At 53.9% G+C, this 23,938-nt stretch overlaps 1 protein-coding gene and 1 long non-coding RNA gene across 2 annotated transcripts; one reads left to right on the plus strand and one right to left on the minus strand.

Annotated features, from left to right (window-relative positions):
• Window positions 1-8,706: 8,706 nt before the first annotated feature.
• On the minus strand, window positions 8,707-14,048 carry SLC48A1 (solute carrier family 48 member 1; the record flags this gene model as incomplete). The annotated part of the gene is made up of 2 exons (XM_019556458.1): window positions 8,707-11,353; window positions 13,877-14,048. Coding segments are annotated over 2 exons (309 nt in total), but the record flags the coding sequence as incomplete, so codon positions are not given.
• A 2,023-nt stretch (window positions 14,049-16,071) lies between these two features.
• Window positions 16,072-23,729, plus strand: LOC109324455. The gene is made up of 2 exons (XR_002104936.1): window positions 16,072-16,126; window positions 16,450-23,729. It is a non-coding gene; the product is annotated as an uncharacterized LOC109324455 (long non-coding RNA).
• The last annotated feature ends 209 nt before the right edge of the window (window positions 23,730-23,938 follow it).

The following is a 23,938-nucleotide window of genomic DNA, read 5'->3' on the forward strand; positions in this document are numbered from 1 at the left end:
AGCGTTGGCACAGACCAGTTGCCACCCCCAGCCTGGGCTGCAGCCAACACCCAGTGCATCTGGGGGAGGCTTAAAAATACCCTGATGCATGTGGGACAGGGCAGCCAGCAAAGCCCAGAAATCCCCACAGCAGAAAACAGGCATCCCTGCACCTAGTTCCTCCCCAATCACTTGGTCTCCCTCCTCTTCTTGAACCCCTCCAGCAAGGGAGAGCCCACACCTCCCCTAAGCATCTATTCTGAGTGCCATAGCTCAGAGCGCAGCCTCTTGGACCCGAGCTCTCACTGTAGGAGCCAGCCTGAGTGTGACAGGGATTGTTTAGCCATCAGTCGTCCTCTCTGCACTTTCTCAAGGAAGGTATGGGGCATCCAGGGGACAGGACAGGCACCCCAGTGCACAATGATCTCCACACTGCTGTGGGCAGCTGGGCACAGCAGTGCTAGGAAAGGGTGGCCGTGGGTCTGCGGGGAAAGAGGATAGGCAGCGCGAACCTAAAACATCTTAGTAAAGACACAAGGAAGGTTTTGATCTGCAAGGGCCTGGGGCAGGGGCTATGTTGGCACGGCAGCTCCAGCTGGAAAGAAGGGATCACAACACCAGCAGGAAAAGGTATTGGCCTCTCCCTTGTACCCGCTGCTAGAGGTATCATTTATGGTCAGGAAAGACCGTAGCTTCATAGCCCTCTGATCCTTGGACCCCAGCACATCCTAGCCGCTAGCCCCTCTAGAAATGCTTCGAGGTTTTCATGGTAAGAGATCCACCCACTTGTGTCTGGGCCAGGGGGAAGCACCCACCTGTGTGCTGAGCTCTGGAAATCACAGCACCAAATGCCGTTGCTCCCCTCAGGATTTTTGCCCAAGCTGCTGATGTTGAATTGGGAGCAGCTGAAACACTAGCCCATAGTGTGGGCTCGGGATCCAACCCCACAGCTGAGGGCTGAGGTTGCCCATCTTCTCCACCGCCTGGAACCAGGAGGCTGAGCCCACCAGCCCTAGAGTCCTCAGCTGGTCCTTCAGATAATACCTCGGTGCTTACACCAAGCAAACCAGCAAGCAAAAGCCACCAGTGCCTTTCCTGGGCAGACAGGAGGGGTCCTTGGGATCAGCCCAGTGGCCTGACCCCTCCTGGTACCAAACTTCTTACTGGCTTCCCCCTCTGCTCTCTTCTCTGGGGTTTTAAAGCTGTTTTGAAACCTCTCTCATGATCTAAGAGCCCAAAGCTGGGCTTCTCCAACACAGCTGTCTGCTTTGCCTTCAAGGGCCATCATGCCACCCAACCAACCAGATGGGACAAGGTGAAGCCCACCTTGCCTGTGCCCACTGCAGGCAGCAGCTCTGAGGGACAGATCAGCACCACATGGCTGGGACTTATTGCTTTGGAAGTCCCTTTCAGGCTCGCAAAAGTGTCCCTCTTTGCAGATGCAGCCTGGACACATTTAGAAACCAGTCTGGAGCCTTGGCAGAGCCACCCTCCCCACCCCCTCCATGAGCTGGTGTCCCATGGCCTGCTGTTTTGAGTGGGGGCAGTCTTTCTCCATGTTGTGTTGCCCCTCACCCCACTAATAGCTTCCCCAAGGGCCTGTGCAGCCCCTTGGATGTCCCTGCTTGCAAGCTGGGATCATTTCCCCCCATTCTCCCCACCCCTGCCCCAGAGAAGACCTGACTCCCAGCTCCTGGAGCCCAGCAGTGCATCTGGGAGTGACCTAGGAGCCTTCAAAGCCCTGCTGGGGAGAGACGAGGAGCTGGCTCCGCTCCTGGCTCCAGATGAAAGGAGCCGAGCCCCCGCGGCTGGAATCGGATGCCTGGGAACCAGCTTGGGGGGCCCATTTCCTGAGCGCCGCAGAGGGGTCCTGGAGCTCCCACATCACTGGTGCTGCTCTGTGTGCCAGGCCCCCAGCTCTGGCTTTCCCCACTCTGGCACCAGCGCCCTGCTCCTGCCTGCCTTTCTGGGTGAGCCCATGCACCTGGCACGGTGGGCAGCCGTGGGTTGGGTGTGCTGGTCCTGCCACCCCACGCAGCACAGGGGGACCTGCACCCGGGCTGAGCGCGAGCCCAGGGCCGAGAGCGGCTGGCTGGAGGGCCTCGAGCGACAGATTTTCCTCATTTTGTCGAAGGAAATTCTATTCCCAGTAGAAGCTGTTTGATCTCCGAGGAGGATGGGGGAAGGGCGGGGAGCGGGGGGTTGTTCCCTCCAGTTGATGGGCTTTATTGGGCTCCAAAACGTCCACATCAGATGTTAAGGGAGAGGAAGGAAGCGGCACGATCCACGCAATCTGGAGACAACTTCAAGGCTTCATGGGGAAAAGGTGGGGGGTGCATGCCACCCCATGGAGACAGCATCTCGGGGTGCAAGCACACGTGTGTGCCTCAGACACGTGTGCCTCCAGCCAGTGCTCGCCCATGCTGCCCCTGGTGCACACATCACGGGTGCCCTCATCTCCCAGGCAGACATTTGGGCAGTGACATGCTTCTGTCATACATGTGCCCCGAGGCACACACAACTGCGCACGCACGTGCTGGGCTGATCCGGGAAGCCACAACGCAGCGAGGCTCATTGCACGGATCGAGGAATTGGAAACAGAACGGCCCAGTGCCTGGAGGAGGGTGGTCTGTCACTGTCTCATGTGCCCAAGTCCTACGTAAAGGCGCTGGGCCTTCTGCATTTCCTGGAAGCCTTGGAGCTAGAGAAAAAACCAGGCGTCTTCACAGATGGTCCTGTGGCGGGCACTGGTTTGGGCCAGAAAAGCAAAGGGTAGAAGGACCAGGATGGAGCATGATGATACAGGGCACGTGATGCTGCCTCTCAACACCTCTGCCACCCTCACCCAGGGATGCTCACTCCAGCTTGGGGGGGAAGTTGAATTTTTGAAGCCAGACAAGACAGAGGTGGTGGCATAGCCTGCGGGTGCTCCTGGATCCTCTGCACCTGGCCCTTCAGGGGACGGCCACAGCTAGGAGCATCTTTCACCACCTCTATCAGGAGTGAGGCTCCGATTCGGCTGCAGCTGCCACGCACTGCACCGAGGGCTGCCCTGGAAGAGCACGTGGATATTGCAAGTGGTGCAGAAGGCAAAGGCTTTCCGATGGGGGGTCTCGCCATGAGCATGGAAGCCACGGGCTCCTGGGAGCAGTCTGGGGACATGCTGGCCACTGCAGAAAGAGCTGGAGGCAGGTCTGTGAAGACCCATGGGCAGAAACAGCCCCCGGAGGGTTGATGCCTTCCTGGGTTTGCTCTGAAATTGCACGCCCCCCCCCCCCCCCGGCAGCACAGCAGCTTCAAGCTCCAGCTCCCACCTTGTGCCCACCCGCAGGCTTTGAAGTCTCCCAGGGAAAACCCTGGTTGCAATATCGGCTCTGTCGCCTGATGGCAGGCCAGGCTGGAATGCCAGGAAGGAAGCAATTGAGCCAAGTGCCTTCATTAGGGCTGCCCAATTAAAGAAACTGAGCAGGGAAGAGGCCGGCGGAGAGCAAGGGGCCCCGTGCAGCAGGTCTCTGCGGGGAAGGGGACTCACTTGTGGCTTCAATAAGAAGCCCTTAAAGGACCTGATGAGGCGGGGGGAGATAGAGCCAGCTAGAAGGGGAAGGAGGCAGGCTCCAGGGTTACGGGTACAGTGAAGCCCAGAGATACTCCTTCAGCGGCAGACAAGGATCCGGCCCTTGGCCAGCCTCTCCCTGCAGCCCTGGCCACCACCCCGGAGAACACGGGGAGGGAGACGCCCGGGAGACTTGTCCCTCTCCATCGCCCTGCACTCAGATCAAACCAGAGCCATCTTCTGGGGTCAGTCCCAAGCAGTTGTTTCCGGCAGTTCTGTGACTGTCCCCATTTCTGTTTCCATTTCGGTCATGTCTTTGCCCACCTGGTGCATCTAAAAGTCACCCCTCAGCTCCTCTTGTGGCCCTCAGGGGCCTGGCCTGTCAGCTTTTGGGCTGGTCAGAGACCGCGGCCGGGGCTCAGTGTCTCCCGGCGCTCTCCGGGCCCTGCCCTTCCTCCCCACTGTCCTGGGAAGGATCCTGATGGGGTTATGGGGTTAGGGTGGGACAAAGCAAACAGGGTGGTCACCCCGGCTCCGTTCCCCTCCCTGCTGCACTCTCCTGGTGCTGGTTCCTACCATGCCCCTGCCCCCAGGTCCTGCCCTGGCTCAGGGACCCTGCTCACAGCCAGTCCTGCAGTGGTGCCCGTGGGCTGTGGCCAACCCGGTTCTCTTGTCCCACCCTCTGGCTCAGCCCTGCCAGGAGTGCTGCCCACAGCGGTGCCAGCGTCTCTGCTCCAAGGGTTCCCATGGGCGAATGCCCAGGGCTTCTCTCACTCCCTGGATGACGCCGCAGCCTCCTGCCACGCTGGGGCCAGGCCATGGCGTGTGAGCTGCTGCTATGAATTTGGGGGAATTTTTTTTAATGCAAGCAAGAGCCATAAACAAAGGGCAAGTATGCGCTGACTCAACACACGAGGAGGGGCGGGAGGGGGGCAGGAAGGGGGACCCAGCCATGCGGCTGCATCTGCTGCAACTTGGGGGGAGCTCACCCGTCTCTGCTGGGTAGAAGCAACCCTGAGCCATGACTGCCTGGGCCCCACAGTCTGGGGGGTCCCCACTGCCCTCATCCCCCTGGGCCACATTCAGGCAGCCTCCTACAGAGTCCAGGGCTGGCCGGGTTGACTCATGGGGTGGGCTGGAGATGAGCTTGGATGTGGGCACGTCTCACTCCCCAAACCTGGGGCAGTCTTTGGTGCTCGGGGCTCTTAGGGATTGTCCACATGCCCATTAATGCACTTTTTCTAAAGTGCATTCAACTGAGTACCTCCACTGTGAATTACTAGAAAAAGCTGCATTAGTTTATTTTAATGCTCATTAAAGGGTTTTTTTTGCGATGCTTTAATGTGCATTAAAATAGGTTAATGCGCATTAAAGTGCACATGTAGACACCTTAGTCTCTCATCCGAGCAATTATAGGGACATACAGGGCTGGTGTTTTAGGAGCAGGGCTGGCAAGGTCCCCATGGGCCACAATGTCTGATTGTTTCTCCGTCCTGACCCCCTCATGCCCCACAAGTACCTGCCTGGCTCCCAGCCACAGGGGAGATGGGGCTCTGTGGGGATGGGACAGCATGGCCAGAGCCTCCAGGTCAGCTGAGATGCAGCCACGGGTGCAGCTGGGCCCCCCCCCCCTCCAGCCGTGCTACTCAGAAACTTCCAGCCACACCACATTTTGGGTGCAGACTGCTGGGAGACTAGGCTGTGGCAAGGGCTGGGGGGGTCTCTGCAGCATTAAGTGCTTATAGCAATTGCTGGGGCAGAGAGCTGCCGGTGAAAGGCGGAGCTGGGTGCCAGGGGACAGGGAGCCTGAGGCCTCCATCTTCTCTGATGCCACAGCCCACTGCCCCCCTCCCATGACCTCAGCCCTTTACTGTAGCAGGAGCCACCCTGTCCCTGCTGCCAGAAGTGGGTCCCAAGAGCCTGGATGCCTGAGAACATCAACTTGGGAGAGGCCTGGTTGCCGCACCAGGGTCCCTCACAGCTCTAGGACCCCTGCCTCTAGAAGCAGCTCGAGGGACGTAGTCAGGAAGCAGCTGGGCCTGGCCCCGGACCCACCTCCTGTGACATGGGGGCTGGCGGGGAGCCCCGAGAGGTGACTACACAGCTGCTGGGCAGGGCAGGGCAGTGCCACGGCTGTTGTGGGCAGCAGTGGTCACAGTGGGGAAAGCAGGGATTGCCAGGAACGATGTGCTGGCCTGTGGAGCCTGGTGCTGGGCGCAGGGGTCCGCATTAGCCATGGGCCCCTGTGTGATCCCTAGCATCTTTCAGTGTTCTCAAGCCACATAGCAGCTCTACCGCTTGTCCAGACCCCGACTCAGACCCCTTCACACACCAGAAATGCCCTGGGGTGGTTGCTCTACTTGGAGCCGTCTGCAGCCCCCAGCCATGAGCATCCTGGCCCCATGACAGTCTCCCTGCTTCACATGGCTGGTGAAGGGAAGAAGCCTGGATAGTTACCCCCAGACCAATACAGCAGCCAGGCTTGGTCCCTAACCCTGTGCATCAGAGCTCTAGAGCCGTGGCTGTGGCCCCCCTGTATTAAGGACATGGCTGCCTACCAGGGGCCATGCACCCTGTGAGCAGCATTCATCTCCCCTGTGCAAGCCCAAGGCAGTGGCTGGGGAGTCTGGCTCCAGCCAAGCCCTGGCTTTGGGTTGAGGAAGCAAAGGCTGAATCCCCTGCCAGGTCTCCGGGCTGAAGGTTTACACCCGAGCTGGCTCCATCCCAGTCTGCAGGCCCTGCTGGGAAGACTAGGGGCCAAGACTATGGGGGGTCTCATGGGGGCTTTGCCCAAGGGTCGGTGCTTCCTATTCAGGCACGTTGCCCTGGACAGGAGCCCCAGACAGCTCTGCAGAAGCTTCAGTCCCAGCCAGCTCAGCTTGGGGTCACCCAGGCACCGCTCTGCTGGTGCCCCTCATTCCCCTCCTAGCTCAGGCCCAGGGCCCCTTGGCTGTTTCAACCCAGAGCTGCTCCAGAGCAAGCTGCCGGGCAGGCCAGGGGGTGAGTGGGGGTCCTGCATGATGTAGCCCTCCGTGACTACACTCAGGATGCAGCTGAGCCCCACAAACTCATCACACTGGTAATTGGAGCCAGACCGGAGCTGCGACCGGTGCTTTTCACCGCGGGCTGCGGAGCCTTGGAATCCTTCCTCCTGCAGGAACAGCATCAAAGCGGCGACGCCGTTCCAGGGCTGCACCGAAATGAATGCCACATGTCCTAATTACACCCCCCCCCCAAGCCTTCACGCTCTCTGGCTCCGGGACAGAGCAGATGAAGGGGAACAAACATGTGAAGCCTCCTCTCCGCCCCCCACCGCCAAGCCAGAAGAGTCAGCCCTGAACTGGGGGGCCGAGGGGCCCTGACTATAGCCGTGGCCCGGCACCCCCATGCAACCATGTCTTGTTCCACTCTAGGCCTCAATTTCCCCTCTGTGAAATGGAGACCGAACACGCCACGTCAACACACACAGGACACATGTGTGCACAAGCACACGCATGCATGGCCCCTCGCTGCCCAGCCCCCGGCCGATTCTCGTTCTGGCACTTGGGAGGTCCCGGAGGCAAAGACTTTGCTTTACAGCAGGAGTGATCAACTCACCCGCTTCAGGCCAGACCTGGCGTGCCCACCCGTCCAGGCAGCATGGGAGCCGGCGAAAAGCAGCTACGCCCACGTCAGAGCTTCCCCAAGGGACTGGGATGGGTGTTGGCCAGTGGAGGAGACTGAATGATGTGAGGGTCGGCTCTAGGAAGGCCTCACGCACACCGCGTGTTCCTATTGCTATTCCTATGCCCTTAACACGTGACACACCTGCCTATGTGCCTGTGAAGGCTGCTGGGCTCCAGTGCGAGTCCACACTGCAGGCCGGGATGTGGGGATCATGCTGGGGAACATGCAGGTGTCGTGCACACCCAGGTGTCAGCTGGCTTGCCCCAGATGTGCGCACATCTGTGAGGGCAGCTGGCAGCAGGCTGGCGTTGGGGACATGGCACCTGATGGACATGATCCTGCTGTGCTCAAAGTGCCCCGAGGCAGCCACACTGGATGCCATGTTCCCAGCCAGGTGGCTGGGTCCTGAGCAATAGGCTTGCATGCACAAAAGGGGTGCATGGACATGTACATGCAGAGCACCCGGGGAGGTCACATGGGCAGCCACGCCAAGGCTGTTTGGGGCCTGCACTGAGTCTGCCTTGGCCACAGCTGGGAAATGGTTATTTCTGCCTCGCCACTGACTCCAGGCCGGGATGGGAAGGAGATGCAAGACTCATGACCAAGCACACCCTGGTGCTCTTGGCCCAGCCTCTCCTCGGGGTGGGCTGCAGCTGTGGCTGTGGCTCCTGGGAAGTTGCAGTGGGGGAAGGATGCAAAGCTGCTGCTCCCAGATCCCAGCCAGGGAGAGGGGACGTTTCAGAGGGGTTTGCAGGACGTCGGCAGCGCAGCCCCATTGGGACCCACGAACATGCCTCTGCACAAAGCCCCGGAGCAATAGCCATGGGTTTGACACAGGGATGTGAGGAGCCGGCTGGGGCTGGGGCCCTGCTCTGCTGCCATTGACATGGGCCAGCAGAGCCCGCGCAGAGATCAGCAGGACGCACTGTGGTGTCCAGCTCATCCCGGATGGACTCTGTGCTTGGATCAACACAGGGACTCTGCCCGGAGCCCCAGACCCATCAGCATGGCACCCAGGAGCTGCACAATGGTCTCCCTGCTGCAGGAGAGGGCAGGGGTCCAGGCACCCCTGCTGTCCGTGCCACATATGTCCTGTGGCTGGGCATCCTGGCTAGAAGGCCCTGTGATGTCTCCCTTTTTAGGCATGGTGCTCCGGATCCACAGCTCTCCTGGAATCTGCCGGCAGGAGAGGGGGGCACAGCAGCGCACGCCCAAAATTTAGGCAACACCATGTCAAACGAAGCAGCGCCTCATTGCCTCTTTAAATCAAAGCCCAGGGGCTTACATATGCTTGTGGCTGCCAAGCAGAGGCACAAGCCCTGGAGCAAGACTGGCCCAGTGCTGAGTTACAGCACAGTACAGGCATGGGGGGGTGGGAGAGGGAGTGTATTTACCGAGACGTTGGAGACCCCCATAAGTGCTGTTTGTGTCTCACTTCCAATCCCTCCAGCAAGATGGAAGAGTCCAGCCCCATGGCGCGGGGGCAGTGAATCACCACAGACACGTGCTTGGAGAGAAGAGAATACTGTATTTCAGCGCTTGCTACGATGTCACATACACATTATACAGTGCAGGTCAGTACAACGCCAGACACGGGATACACAGAACAAACCCCCGCTGCCAATGACGTCCCCCTCTGGACCCCAGTTCTCATGCAGTGTGTGCACACACAAAGTGTGGCCACAAGATAGAAACCTCTTGTGCATTTACAGACCCCGTCCAAGGGCTGCTGGCGAGGGGACAGGGGAAAAGGGACTGTTTGAGAGAGGAATCTGAGGCAAGCTGTTGTGGACCTGGGTGCAAGGCCTGGAGGAGCCCTGATATGCTAACAGCTCCCAGGGGAGGACTCTGCACACAGGCACTGTGATCGAGTGGATCTAAGATGGGTTATTTAATGAGACCAGGGAAGCGCGTGTCCAACCTGGGGGGCCACGGTGGAGCTCTGCGTTCGAGGGCCATGGGGTAGGATCCCTCCTTGGAGCCACATAACCTGACTACTCAGAAGTAAATGTGGCTACCCAAGATAAATCCCAGGAAACAGAGGCTTCCTGCAGACCACGGCCTCTGCCAGCATCTCTGCCCTCGGGCAGTTGAGACATTAGGGACACTGTATTGCCCTGGGGCTGGCTTCACTTGGCCAGGGATCTCTCTGGGGGTGGGGGCTTCTATTCAGCAAATCTCCACGACACTGAAAATCACTTGGATTTCCTGATCGTTTCTAATCAACTCTCTGCATGAACCAGGGATTTTAAGCCAAAGCAGGAAGATTTTCCAAGCTGCAGACAGTCAAGCTAAGCAGCAAGAGATGTCAGGGTCCTCGGATGTGCACGGAAGATGATAAATTCTCCCCAGAAACAGCCCTGAGGCATGGGGCAGCCAGTTAGTACAGAGGGCGCTGTGTGATACTGCCCAGCGTGGCCTCAGCACAGTCTTGTGAAGCCAGGCACTGGCACTCTCTGACCTCTGGCCAGGTCCCAGCCATCTCCCACTGCACAGGCTGGCTCAGCGCACTCAGGAAGGTGTTGGCAGTGGGATACAAACAGGCAACTTTATAACTGGTGCCAGGACCAGGCACTTTGAGAGCAGCTGTCAGCCTCTGCTCACTCATTCCTGCCATCTACCCACTTGCCTCTCCTCCCCACTTGGAAAACAAAATCTGTTGACAGGAATTTCTTTTGAAGGGCCACGTGCCCACGCTGCCACTTCTACCTGGCAAACAGGCCCGGTAGAAGGTGGCTAGAAGGTTAAAGCCCATCTACACAGCTAGCGACTACTGTACTTTACGTCAGGACCCAGGTACAAGCCATCATCTCCACTGAGAGGCACCCAGAAATCCACAACTGGCCTGGCCTACGCAGGATCCAGATGTGCCCAGCACTTGCCTGTCTCTCCCTACGCTAGCTGGAACCATTCAGCATCAACAGCCGTGGTGGAGCGTGTACCCGTGAAAGCAAACGCTGTGTAGTGCTACTTGAAAGGCTGCAGTGAAACAGAACACGACTCGCTACAGAAACGAAGGACGCGTGACGCCTGTTAAATGCTTCAGGACAAGTAAGGTGAAGATTGCTTTTTTAAAAGAGTTAAATGCGCACATTCGTGACCCTTCTGAGATTCAAAAAGCTCAGCCTACATGTCGGACTCGACCGAGCTGTGCATCTGGGTGTGAGCGACTGCAAAGAAACAGCTTTGGATGCTCAGAGTTCAAAGGCAGCTCAATCTAACCCCAATACATGGAGCACATATTAATTACCTGCAGCTCAGTGATCTGCATTTGATAGTGTTGGGAGACAACTGCTGCTGTAGGCCACTGCCTTCTTACCTCTGCTCTGCATGGCAGTGGAGAGCTCAGGTTACACTTTGGCAGGAGAGCTTAAAGGAAAAAGCATGTTAAAATGCTGCAGACCTGTGAGAGGGGTCTGGTCTGCCTGGGATGTACCTGTGAGTTTGCTTACCAGCCAGTGGGAAACACGAGGCTCTCCCTAATATAGCCAATCTTGCCCTTGGCTCTGCCAGGACGGAGCCATACCAGATACCTGCTTCCTTCCCATGCCAAGAATCTTCACTAGACACATCAAGGGTGCCTTCTTGGAGCAGGCTAGCAAGTCACCAGCTACAAGGCAAGGACACCCCATGCAGAACCAGAGGCTGCATCCACGAGCTCGAGCTCGTGGGGAGACAGACCCTGCATGAACTCTCCTGTTTGAGCTCCCAGGGGCTATGAGAGCAGGGAGACATGGGCAGTGAGTCGGGACCTGCTGTGTGCGAGCAGATGGCACCTCTGGTCTCATAACTGAACATGCAGGCTCCCAGGAGGGCAACGAACACACAAGATTGACACGATTAGCCAAACTGTAAGTGGTTGAATAAAAGCAATTAGAAAAACCCCAGCTACAGACAGCCGAGCCAAGCAGAGTCGCGTGGGCTCCCGCTCTGCTTCTCACAGGCCTTGCGCCCAGGCAGCGCCCCTGAGAGCCCGTCCAGACATCCGGCAGCTTCCAACGGGATTGAAATCCGGACCTTAGAAGTCACTGAGGATGCTGATGTCCGCAAACTCGTTCCTGTACCGGTGGGCGTACAAGCTGAGCAGGAAGGCCCACTTCAAGGAGATGAAGCTCCACACGCATGACAGGTAGTAGCTCTTGGGGTCAGTCAAGGCTAGGGAAGAAAAGGATCTGGTTACACACAGACCCCCATTTGTGCAGCTTGTGAGGACAGAGATGAATCCCACATGCACAACGGGGGCTGGGATCATGCTGGGGTTTAAGGTCCCTCCCCCTGCCACCTTCCTCAGATACGTTGGGTATTGGCTGCAGCTAAAATGGGACTGTGATTGGGCTGTGCTAGTGCTCCTGTTGGGATCAACTCCTGGAGGTCCCGGCTAGAGAGTCTTGCTTCTCCACTCAGGGTCAGACTGAGCAAGGAGCAATGGTAGCAAGTTGCCGCTAGAGAAGTTGAGGTTAGATATTAGGAAACACTCACTAGGAGGGTGGTGAAGAATTGGATCAGGCTACCTAGAGAAGTGGTGCACTCTGCATCCCTGGAGGTTTTTAAGACCCAGGTAGACAAAGCCTTGGCTGGGATAATCTAGCTGGGGCTGGTCCTGCTCTGAGCAAGGGGTTGGACTAGATGTGACCTCCTGAGGTCCCTTCCAACCCTCATTTTCTATGATCACCACAATGGGGAATCTGGAAAGAGTTTCACCTCATGGTCAGACTGGCAGACTCTGGAGGGTTTACTCTTCTCTGCAGCATGGGGCTTGACCCTCATCTTTGGCTCCAGTGCACTTAACACTCCTTGAAGCAGCGTTTCTCTCAGCTTTATCTGTGGCAGGTTTGGGTGCTTTGGTGTCCTTTGGGCAATTGGCCTTTGTGACAGGGCTGATTGTGTTGTTCTAGGACTATGTTAGACAGGGACGGGCAGGGTAGGGATGATTCTGTCTTGAGCAGGAAGCAGGACTGATGTGCCTTTCAGAGCTCCCTTCCAGCTTGACTGGTCTGATTTTATGCTCACCTGCCAACGACACAAAGGGAGGCTATGGGAAACCTTGGGGGCAGGGCAGTGGGAGGACAGCAGGGCTTGCAGTACAGCAATGCTGCTCAGTGACTGGCAAGGGACACTGCTCCATGCCTGCCTGGCATTGAAAACTTGCTCCTCTCACGATAGGATGCCCTTGTTGCCAAGGGCTAATGCCAGCCTGGGCTGCATTAGTAGAAGCACCGTTAAGGGCAGTGATTCTTCCCCCCCCATTCTGTATTCGTGAGGCCACATCTGGAGTCCTGTGTCCAGTTTTGGGGGTCCCACTACAGAAAGGATGTAGACAAATTGGAGAGAGTCCAGTGGAGGGCAATGAAAATGGCTTGGGGGCTGTGGGACATGACTGGTGAGGAGAAGCTGAGGGACCTGGGCTTCTTTAGCCTGGAGAAGAGAAGACAGAAGCCTTCAACTCCCTGCAGGAGGGGTTGCACAGAGGGTGGAGCTGGACTGTTCTCAGTCGGAGCAGATGACAGAACAAGGAGCAATGGGCTCCAGTTGCAGCAAGGGAAGTTGACGTTAGATATTAGGAGAAATTTTCTCATGAGGAGGGTAGTAAAGCACTGGAACAGGCTCCCCAGAGAGGTGGTGACATCTCCATCCTTGGAGGTTTTCGATGCCTGACTAGACAAAGCCTTGGGTGGGATGATCTAGCTGGGGCTGGTCCTGCTTTGAACAGCGGGTTGGATTAGATGGGACCCCCTGAGGTCACTTTCCACCCGAATTTTCTACAATTCTCTCATCTGACCCCCACAGCCTCGCCTGGAGCTGTCAGTGCACCACTTGATATAAGTGAGCTAAGGGGGAAGCCCAAACATGAAGCACTGCAGGCTTCACACACATGAACGTTGCCAGCTTCAGAATTGGTGACCTGCCCTGTGTAGGCTCCAGGGAGCCAAGGAAAAATAAGTGCCAACATGCAGCCTGGCACAAGAGAGAGTGGGTGCAAAGGACTCTTTCCCCTGCTCCAGGACCTGCAAATGCAGTTCTGTATGGCTCACAGGAGAGCTGTGTTGCTAAATGCCATTTTAAAATCAGCAGCTTGCTTATATGGTGTACATCAGCCAGCCCCTTCCTGCCCCTCCCATGACTAAAGTTGATCCTTCCTACCATCTCTGGGGCCCTCAAAGGCTCCTACATTAAGGTCATATAGTTAAGCAACTGAGACCTCTGTCACCCTGCTCTGGAGCACAAAAGAGGCACAGTGGTGTGGAAATCAAGGGCCTAGGCACAAGCATTTCAAGCAGGCACAGACGAGAGCAGAAAGCAGACACCCAAATCTCTGCGGGACGGGACTGCAGGCTGCTCAGGGCTAGGCCCGCACCCAGCGTGGACCCCTAGAAAGCAAGGTCTCCCCAGCCAGTATCGTGTTCACGAGTCACCGGGGCAAGGATCCTGCCTCTCTGGTTTAATGCCAGTCTGTTTGGGGGTTTTTTTTTAAAGAGAACTGCAGGGCACCGGAGGCTGAGAAGGGCAGGCGGCCTGAGCAACTGCAAGGCAGATTCATGAAATGTCCCAGGCCTAGCCCCACAAAGCCACAGGTTCACTGGATGTGACCTCTACCCAGTCACGTAAGCTCAGGTCTTTCCACCAGACCCTCCCCAACACACAACTGAGCTAATTCCACCCTGGCTGAAGCCTACTTACACTGGTGTTTGGTGATGGCCAGAGCGAGAAACGTGCAGAATCCCACCAGGGAGAGGGCTGAGAAGAGGATCCCGATGCAGAGGAAGAACCTCAGCCCTTTCAACCAGGTCCTCCAGTAATCCTGCACATACATCACATGCGTGATTAGGGCCCAGAGCGCCAGAACACCTGCTCAATCAGACAGCAAGGGGAGTCAGTGTCACGGATCGCGCAGCAACACAGAAAGGCGTCTACAACAAGTATGCAGCATCTCCCGACCCGCGCACCACTTAAGAGCATCCAGGCTTTGCAACACCTTGACTAACCCCCACCCGTGCGTATATGAAATAGGATACACTTTTCCATTCCATGCTGATGCTGGGCTTATTTAGGGACTGGGCTATTGAGTTACTTTTTACCTTCCTCACTCTATGAGTGGCCTCCAGCCCTATATGAACCCACGCCCCCCAATGCTTGCCCTGTATATAAGCACTGAATCACCCTCCTGAGAACTCCCAGTGGGGTCTTGCTATAACAGATTGCCTTCCAAACACTAGCTTGGGACTTTGCTCACATTATTTGAGCTTCAGGGACAGAGATCAGCTCAGGCTACTGGCCCAGGTGCATCCGGGAACCGCTGTCCTGGTCCCTGCCACAACTCCCACGGCCTGGGCCCTGCTTTTCCAGAAGACTTTGCACTCCAACAGCCCTTTCCTGCTTGAGTGCCCAGCTCCTATTGATCTCAGTGGCATGCAGCACTGATGCAAATCTTTGCCAGGGGTCTGAAGCTGGAGACTGGCACGGGCAGCGAGTGACCCCCTGTAAAAAGCCCCAGGGGTGGGGAGGAAGCAGTCTTTGGGGTAGAAGCTTGCTTTCTACAATAGCCTTTCATTGTCAGATGAATGAGGCCGCTGTCCTCCCTGCCACCCCCTTAACCCTAACCCCCGCTCCCCAATCTCCTGCCTCATTCAGTCTACAGCTTTCTACATCAAACGAGGTACCAGCCCCCACAATCACTGTACTACCCCGATTCACCCCACCCCAGAGCACAAACGGGGAGGGTTATTAAATGGTATGCACCGGGGGGGAAATACTCTCATGTGGCTGCCCTTAGCTCAGGCCTAACCAGAGGCGATTGCCACCGCAGGGAATTACAGGAGAAAGGACATTAAGTGTTTAAACAACAGGTGCTGGTCCCTGAAAGAAGCCTCACACCCAGACTAGATCAGGGTGTGCCCAACCAGAGCCATCTCTGCAGCTTGGTCTAATGAGCTTACACATGCCTACCTCTACGCTGTGGGCATCACTACCAGATGCATGAGACTGTTGAAGGAAAGCAGACCACAAACTCTCCAAGTCCAGGAAGGAGGATGCCCCAATACGTGAGATCCTACCTCTATAACATGCTGCTCCTGGTCACTGCTCTCATTAATCTCCCCTCCCTGGCAAGCCTTTTAGTTCTTGCCCTCCATGCCCAACTTGCTCTAAAAATAATCACGGAGAAATAAAGCTGGAAGGGACCTTCGGAGGTCGCATCTAATCCAACCCCACTTGTGGCTGGATCAGTCCTGTCCAAACCGTCCTATACACATGCATAATCTAAACAGCAGACATCACACCCGAACCTGCCACAAGCAGAGAACCACGGCAGCCAACGTCCTGCTGCCGTTAAAGGTTGTTAATATGTGCCCGTGCCCCTGCTACAGAAGAAGGCAAACCCCCAAGTCCGTACCAATCGGACCCGGGGGTAAAATTCCTTCCGGGCCCCAGATACAGCAACCGGTCTGACCCTGAGCAGAGGGGCAAGACCCTCTAGCCACGCACCTCTGGGTTTGAGTCCCAGCAGGAGCTTTAGCACAGCTCAGTCCCCATCCCCAGCCTGGGCTGCAGCCAGGCTCTCTAATAACTCAACAAAACACTTAAGCGTGCTCTAATGCGGGCACAGCAATCAATTCTTTCCTAATCCTCTTGGGAAAAATGCTGCTAGTAGATCAAGGGAAGAGACTGTTCAGCACTGGGAAGGTCACGTCTGGAGTCCTGTGTCAAGTTTTGGGGGCCCCCACTATAGAAAGGATGTGGATAAGCTGGAGAGAGTCCAGCAGAGGGCAATGAAAATGGTTTGGGGGAGCACATGACTTGTCAGGAGGCCGAGGGAAATGGGCTTATTTAGTCTGGAGAAGAGAAGACCGAGGTGGGATTTAATAGCAGCCATTAACTAGTTGGGGCTGGGCCTGCTGGGAGCAGGCGCTGAACTAGATGTGACCTCCTGAGGTCCTTGCCAAGCCCTTGTTTTCTATGAACTCCCTGAAGCAGAGTTGCATTGAGGATGGAGCTGGACCGTTCTCAGTGGTGGCACATAATAGAACAAGGAGCAATGGGCTCCAGTTGAAGCCAGGGAAGTTTAGGTTGGATATTGGGGAAAACTCGCTCACTAGGAGGGTGGTGAAGCACTGGTACACGCTACTCAGAGGGTTTGTGGCATCTCTATCCACGGAGTGTTTTAAGACCCAGGGAGACAAAGCCTTGGCTGGGATGATGTAGTTGGGGCGGGTGCTGTTTGGAGCAGGGGGCTGGACTTGATGCGACTTCCTGAGGTCCCTTCCAACCCTCCTTTTATCTGATTCTATGAATAGTTGTTCTCTTTTTCTCTAAAACCTTAAACAAAATATCAAAGGGATGAGACACCCAACATGGGAAATTTTCAGGCCAACCCATCGGTCTGGCATGGTTTTTCTAAGCAACTGAAAACTGAATCTCAGAATGGTCACTTCGCCTGTAGGTGACACGACCAACTCCATCTGTAATCAGCTATTTCTCTGGTTTAGGTCTCAATAGTCAAGGGAAGCTATGAATGATTCTCCATGGGTCAGGAGTCACTTAATCATCAACCTCTCATCACAGCGCTAGTTTACAAGCAAGAATTTGTTATTCTTGGTGAAAACCTTCTTGGCTGGCTTTCCACCCTGACGCATTCATGTCTTACAGGGTAACTAATGGGCATAAACTCTTTGCAACGTGCCACCTACATTCATATGTCATTTTAAGAACTACGTGGACTTGACATGCCCAGGAAAATGCATTCGACGTGGTACATAATGACACCAGGACTTGAAAGGCAGTTAATTTGGAGCAAAGGTGCCAGAAACTGCCTTGCACGCCATAAAGCAAAGATACGTCGCTAAATCTTGTGGCTAATCTTGCTAGCTCTCTTTCATAATTAAGCAGGGTCACTGAACACTGTAATGGAGCTAAGAGAAAGGCTCCTTTGTCTCCTTAATGCTACAACAACCGTCAAAAGTGGCAGTGCAAATCCATTGGGCTTGGCGTTAAACCCACTAACTTTTTTTAGCTAGTTTCTAACAGGCTTTCCCGATAACACCCAGCCACTGGGACAGCAATGATGCTGGATTTACTTAAAGTGTTGTAGATATGCAGAGCACTCTGCTGAGATGCATAATGGTTAAACACAATGCCAGTCTCAGTTACCTGGTACTTACATTACTCTAATGAGGGGTTATCTGCAAACTCATTAAGCGGATTAAGCTGCTTAAGTGTATAGCATCTTCCATCCCCGCTCTCTACTTTGTAGCACATGCCAACTGTACTGCAGTTAACTGCGCCAGACACAGTGAAGGAGGAAAATGTCTGATGACTGCTACTGGAAGACATGGAAATGATGGGACCTAGTCCATTTTTAAACTGGTAATGCCAAGGCAGTGAACAGCTTCCACCTATGCTGTTTTTGGCACATCCTTGACATCAAGTGGCAAAGCCAACCTGTCAACCATCACTGCAAAACTCAAACAACGGTGCCTACACTGGCTTGGCCATCTCCGCAGGATGGACAATGGGAGCATCCCAAAGGACATCCCATATGGGCAAATTACAGGTGGGGAGAGAAGAGTAGGGTGCCTGACACAGTGCTTCAAAGATGTCTGCAAGCAGAATATGGCGGCTTCTGGAATTGACCCAAACCTTTGGGAGGTCTTGGCAGGAGATGGGACACGATGGGGCTCCCTTCTCAATCATGGAATCCAACATCACAACGAGAAATGGTTACTCAAATTCCAACAGAAACGTGCCAGAGGGGAACAGCCTATTACTACAGTGGCTCCTAACACCTGTGACCACTGTGGCGGGACGAACATTGGCCTTTATAGCCAGAAGAGAAAATGCACCACCAGTCACTAGAATAGCTGCAATATCCACCATCACTCGCTGATGAGAGGATGCCATATGGCACGGCAGTAAGCGGTGCTGGTGAGCACCCAGCACCAAGGATACCCTGGACTTTGTGAGTACTGCTTGCATAAAGCACGGTAACGTGCATACTCTAGGTACCTGGCCTGCTCCAGTCTCAACGCTACTCCCTTCAGGGGAATTTCCTAGCTACGCAGGGAAGTCCCAGGCCAGAGTGGGGAAGTTCTGCTAAGCACCTGGCTCTCGGGTTGGTTAAGTTAGGGAAAACACAGTCTTGCACCCAAAGACCCAGGAAGAGAGAGGCAAACACTCTTCCAAAGGGGCCAAAGGGGCAGGAAGAGCTGATGCGGAGTGAAACCAGGATATGCGAGGGAGGTGGAAGCAAAAAGGCAGAGCAGAGGTGGGGAGGTGGAAGGTGCATCCCCAGCCCAAAGCCTGTAAGAACAGAAAGGCAGACCTCGCCCCCTCGCTGGCTTCCTGTTTATCTGGACAGGCAGCATCTAGGTGCTAATCCTTAAAGCGGCTCCAGGCATGCAGAAACTTAACACCACAGATCTTGCTCAGCCAGCTACTGCTGATTTTACAGGAGATACAGCACCCTGCGTGCACACAGTGGCAAACGATCACCAGATACCAGCGCGGAGCTGTGGTTAGCAGGAAGACCCTCCCTGCTCTGTGAGCCCACGGAGAAAGCTGTTAAAACAAGCCCCACTTGAGGCTCGGTGGACGTATCTAGTACTGGTAGGTTAAACTCCTGCTCGAGGCTCCATGTTGCTTTTCAGCTGGCTCTTTCTGAGGAAGCAGAAATTCAAGTCACATTTAGAAAAACAAGACAAAGGGAAATTTCAGGTTGACAGCTTGCAAAACACGAGGGTTTCCTCATAGATGGTGCAGCTGAGAATGAGCGGTGCCAAGTCATTGCGTTAAATCTGCTTGGCCGAAGCGCTGACTCGGGCTGCCTGTCCCTCCCGGACCAGCGACCGGCTGAGATCTCACATGACAAACTCCTTCAGCACGTGAAGAGTCACTTGTGCTGCTTTTATAACAAAACCTGACCTTGCATTTTTAAAGGCTTGAAAGAAATGACTTGGCAGCTTTTATGCGTGTGCTCTGGAGTAACCGGTTCAGACATGACCAAGCGAAAGCCTGGATGACTCGCACAATACTGACAGTGCAAAGTAGGTCGCCGTGCATCTTGAAGGCACATCCCAAGGACTGGTGTATAGTGATTACCTTCAGACTTGTCTCCACACCTGTTATTAACCCAGGGAATCGGGTGTAGGGTGGCACGTGGGAACAGCAGTTGACCTGCTTCTTTCTCCAAAGCCATTCGCCAGCCGTGAACAAGGGACTCGCCTTTAGACATGGCCTTGCTGCAAGCTGGTTGCGTATTTCTGTGCAATGCAAACTTCTCTAACAGGCTCAAGGCAGCCAAAGCCCAGTCTTGGGATTATGAAAGTAGGTCAAAGGGATTCATGACAGCCTGGAATCTCATATGCTCATGCTGCCTGTTCCCAAATTCACAGAAGTGGGAGCCTCAAAGAGAAAACAAAAGGCATGTCAGTGCCATCCTGCAGGCTGCAAAATCTGACAGTCCTTGGCAAGTGCAATAGCTGTTAAATCAGCATGAACTCACTACAGTATTTGAGATTTAAGATTGCTTGATGTTCTTGTACTATTTAAAGCTGAGAGTCAGGGCAATCCTGAATGATGCTGATGTCTACAGTGTAAACTGGCTCCCCTCACACACCATAACTAAGGGTCATAGCAACCCGACAATATATTCATGCTGGTTTCACCGAGAATCTAGAGATGCAATATGCAGATGCAAAACTTAGCTGCCAAGATTATTCAACTTTAAAATTCTCTTGAACATCAGCTACTCCCTCTCATACAGATTTTAAACCAAGATCAGCAGAGCCGATTATACTCCAAGGAAAATCAGTGCAGGGGCACATGTTACTGGGGACAATTCTGCTTTTACTGCAGAATCGGATCAGCCCTGCATGGCTTCTTCCACATGCTGCTCACATTTTCAAGATAATCAGATTGCCGCAATGGGCACATCATCTATTTGCCTGTCTGGATAATGCTCTCACACCCCTGATACTCTGAAGATGCAGCAGAGGCTTTGGAGGAACAAGCTGCAGTAAGAACCAGAGCCTGCAATGAATTTTACTTGACTGCAAAAAAGCCACAAGGCAGGCAGAACCTGAAAACAATTTTGAGGTCCAACCACATTCCCCTGGGTGCAGGTGGCTGGCCAGAGCCTGGAGAAGCAGTCTCCTAAGTTAAAAATGTCAGAAGTGACATCAGGCCACAACAGCAAGCATTGATTTGGGAAGAGTAAGCTTTCATCTCAGAGTATTTTTTTAGCCTACTAAGCCTCACCTTAACAAGGGTTCCCTCTCTGTCCTAACTCTAGCAGCCTGGCTTTGAATTCCTGTGTTGAAAGCGATGATATTGTAGCCATGGCAAGTCCCGTAATTATATACAAGAGGCAAGGATTTCTTAGGGTGATATCGTTCATGGCACCATTTCATCAGGACCTGATGGAGAAGGTCTTGCATTTAAAAGCCTGTCTAACACTGTCCCAACAGTTGGTCCCATAAAAGACACTGCCCAAAGAAATCCTTGCCTTTTGAATTTCAGAGAAGCTGTGTATGGTGTCCAAATTGAACCGTTTGCTAAAAGCCTTTTGCACAGAACAGCCCCGGGGATGCTGTGATGAGAGGGGGTTTGGTCTCCCCTGTGGTGTTGATGGATGCCATTTCTTCCAGAACCCATAAGAGGCGGACTTTCCCGGGGCGGATCTCTGTGCTGGGGTAGGCAGACTAATGAACCGAATGGCCTCTTCAGGCCTGAAAGCATCTGAGTCATGCCAACTGCACAGGACCGGTCTCAGCTATATGTGACACGTTTCCAGGCAGCTCAGTGTTAAGGTTACCTAGCAATCCTGCCGCTTGCACAGCAGTGGGTCTAAGAGGCATTCTTTGCACTAATGGACTCTGGGCTGCTTAAAAGCCAGCATGCAAGTGTGCAGGCCGCACAGTTCACGAACAACCCTTCTGAAGTGCCATTCCTCAAAGGCCAGCACATGCCTCTCTGCTCATTACAAATCAAGTGCTTTAATCCAAGTTGGATCAATAAACTGCTGAGCAGAAAACAAGGGGGATTACGAGATGAGAGCCTCCACAATGAAAAATATTGGGAACAACAGCCAATAGACTGGAGAATTTATTGTAGCACTTTTGGACAGCGTTTATAGCTTCTCTGAAATTCAAAGCCTAATTCTAGAGAATTAGGACCAGTGCCTGCCTGAAAGGTAGCCTTCTTTGATATGCTCGGTGAATACTTACAGTAAACGAAGTCTTGGATCCCTTCCCATCCACAGGAATCCAAGGCATGCTAGATCATAATAAAGGCAGTGAGGCTTTATCTAAGAAACACAAGCAGAGAGCAAGAAGACAGGACAAAAGCTGCTGCTGGAGCTTGCAAAGACTCTCTTGCCTTAACTCGTGGGATGCTTGTTTGACACCCCTGGCTTAGGTCAAGTGGAAGTAACTTCAGACTCCTTACACCTACCGGAGGCTGCTGGAAGGGAGAAGCATTGTCCTTCCAGACTCTGCTCCCTAACAGCTATGCATAAGAGCACCAGAACAGGGAAAGGAAACAATGAAAGCCAGCAGATATCCCATAGGCCACTGCTACTGCTTTAAACCAAGCAGCAGCTATGAACCTTGTCTGAAGGATAGCACAGAGATGTGAGATCAAGACCTACTATTCTTGGAATAGGCCTGTTGTACTCCAATTTCTTCTCCTTTTTCAATATCTGAGCCTGTTCAGGACTGGCTCTGATATGCCTGAGATCCCCTTTGTTGGATCTCTTTTGGATCCAGGGAACAGTCAATACCCGTCTGCAGCACAGAGTCTCGAATGCTTGCAATTTTCTCTTGAACGCTTTCCAAGTGTCCAACTTCCACAGCTGTGCGTTGCTCTCAGTGCTTTGAAGACTCTGATCTTGGTATTTAGCAATAGGCCTGTTCCTCCGTATCACATTCAAATTCTTTACCACTGCCCGAGCTTTGCCAAGGTCACATCTTACCTCACTTACTGTCTTCTGCTAAGACTGCACGCAACTAGGCAGAACCCAAGAGTTGTTCCAAGGGCTCTTTACCTACATGTAGTGTGGCTCCTTCCCTGGCTGGGTCAGCATGGAGCCCTTTGGATCTCACCCTCTGGAATATCCTGTTATGGGTTTACCTTTGCATCAGGTCTCTCAGCTCCCCACACAACAGTGTTCTGAAAAGGGAGCCCCTTCCATGATGCTAACGAGAGAGGCAGCCATAGTGCTGCTCTTCCAATAGCAGCGGCACACAGTCGCCAGAAAGACTATAAGCACTTCTGGCTCATGGCTTCATGTGCCCTGCATAGTAGAATCCCATCCTGCCTGCAGCATTTGGACAATACAGCAAGCAACTGCAGTCATGAAGTTTTCTTCCTCAAACTCTCTCTCCTCTCCAGCTGGACTGGTTTCCTTCTTTTCAGGACTGAGAACTGTGGTAGCACGGTGCTGTTTACGACACATCTGAGACATGCTTTGCTGGAAAAGTCTTCTTTGAATGAGGACTTATCTATGCATGGGGTTATGCAAGTCGGATATTCCCGAAAAACTCCAGGGGTGGGGACTCGCTGCTTGCAGAACAAGCGGGAGGCCTTTCCCGTTTAGCTTAACTCACTGCCGGGTTAAGAAAAGGCAAGTACATCTGCACTGCAGCCTCCTGGGGGGCTGCCAGAGTTAAAGGAACAAAGGGCTTGTGAGCTCTGACAGCAGTCATGACTGCGTTGGGATCTCAGCGGGAACACATGACAGCTCCGGATGAACACAAGGCCTGTGATGCTTGGGCCTGGCTTCACTTTGATGCACGCGCTGTCAGCAGCCTGAAGACAAAAAAATCCTCTATGTGACAACAGGGCACCCTGGGAGCCCAGAGAAGAGTCCCCACAACAAGATTAGGGTCGCTGTGGAATAAGAAGGGGTTGAAATGGCTCTGCTCTCCCATCAACAGGAAGTACGCCCTGCACAGACGGGACCACGACCCCGCTGTAACGTGGCACAAGGGGAAGGTGAGAGCACGCCTGAGCTTTGTATGCTCTACCAGACCAGTGATAGTCAAGCAGAAGATCCTTTCAAGGGTGCCGCAGGGCACTATGCAACATTAGCACGGCTAGGTGTGCCAACGTGATTCACAAGGTCAGAACAGAGCTTTCAAACAGGAATTCACGGTGTTAAAAGCCTGCTGACCTGCTGCAGATGTGCTGAGCTCTTCACAGTAGGAGAACTGCTCTAGTGTTTTTCTGTAATCAAAAAAAAAAAAAAGAAGTGAAAGCTAAGAACTGGGATTTTTTGAGGGGTGCTTGGCATCTAACAGGGTCGAGACTACTAGGCTGACTCCAGCACTAAAACAACAGGTGCCCGAGTCAGCTGCATACCTCCTCACAACTGCAACCAGTTACTTCGGTGAAGCTCCTGTGCTGAATTCACATAGACAAGCGGCGTCAGGCCTCCACAAGTAGCACTCGAACAGCAGTTTGGGGAATCTTCACTTATAATCTTGCATCCTTCACACTCGGAAACATGTCCCTTTTCACGTATGTCCCCACAGACTGCCTCCAAAATGGCCCAGGGCTAAAGACGATCATTCCACAAAACACAAATCAAGAGTATTTCCTACTCAAAGCGACACAAAACGGTTGCATCTGAAACAAAGATGAATTAACCTAAATACACAAAGCCTCAAGAAGAGGCAGCAGACCTAGACTTCCAATGACAACTGACAGCAAGTCAGGAACAGAAGCAACAGAAGCTGACTTTCTTTCAGT

This window comes from Crocodylus porosus, unplaced genomic scaffold (assembly GCF_001723895.1).
Source record: "Crocodylus porosus isolate Cpor-Errol unplaced genomic scaffold, CroPor_comp1, whole genome shotgun sequence".
NCBI classification, from domain to species: Eukaryota; Metazoa; Chordata; order Crocodylia; family Crocodylidae; genus Crocodylus; species Crocodylus porosus.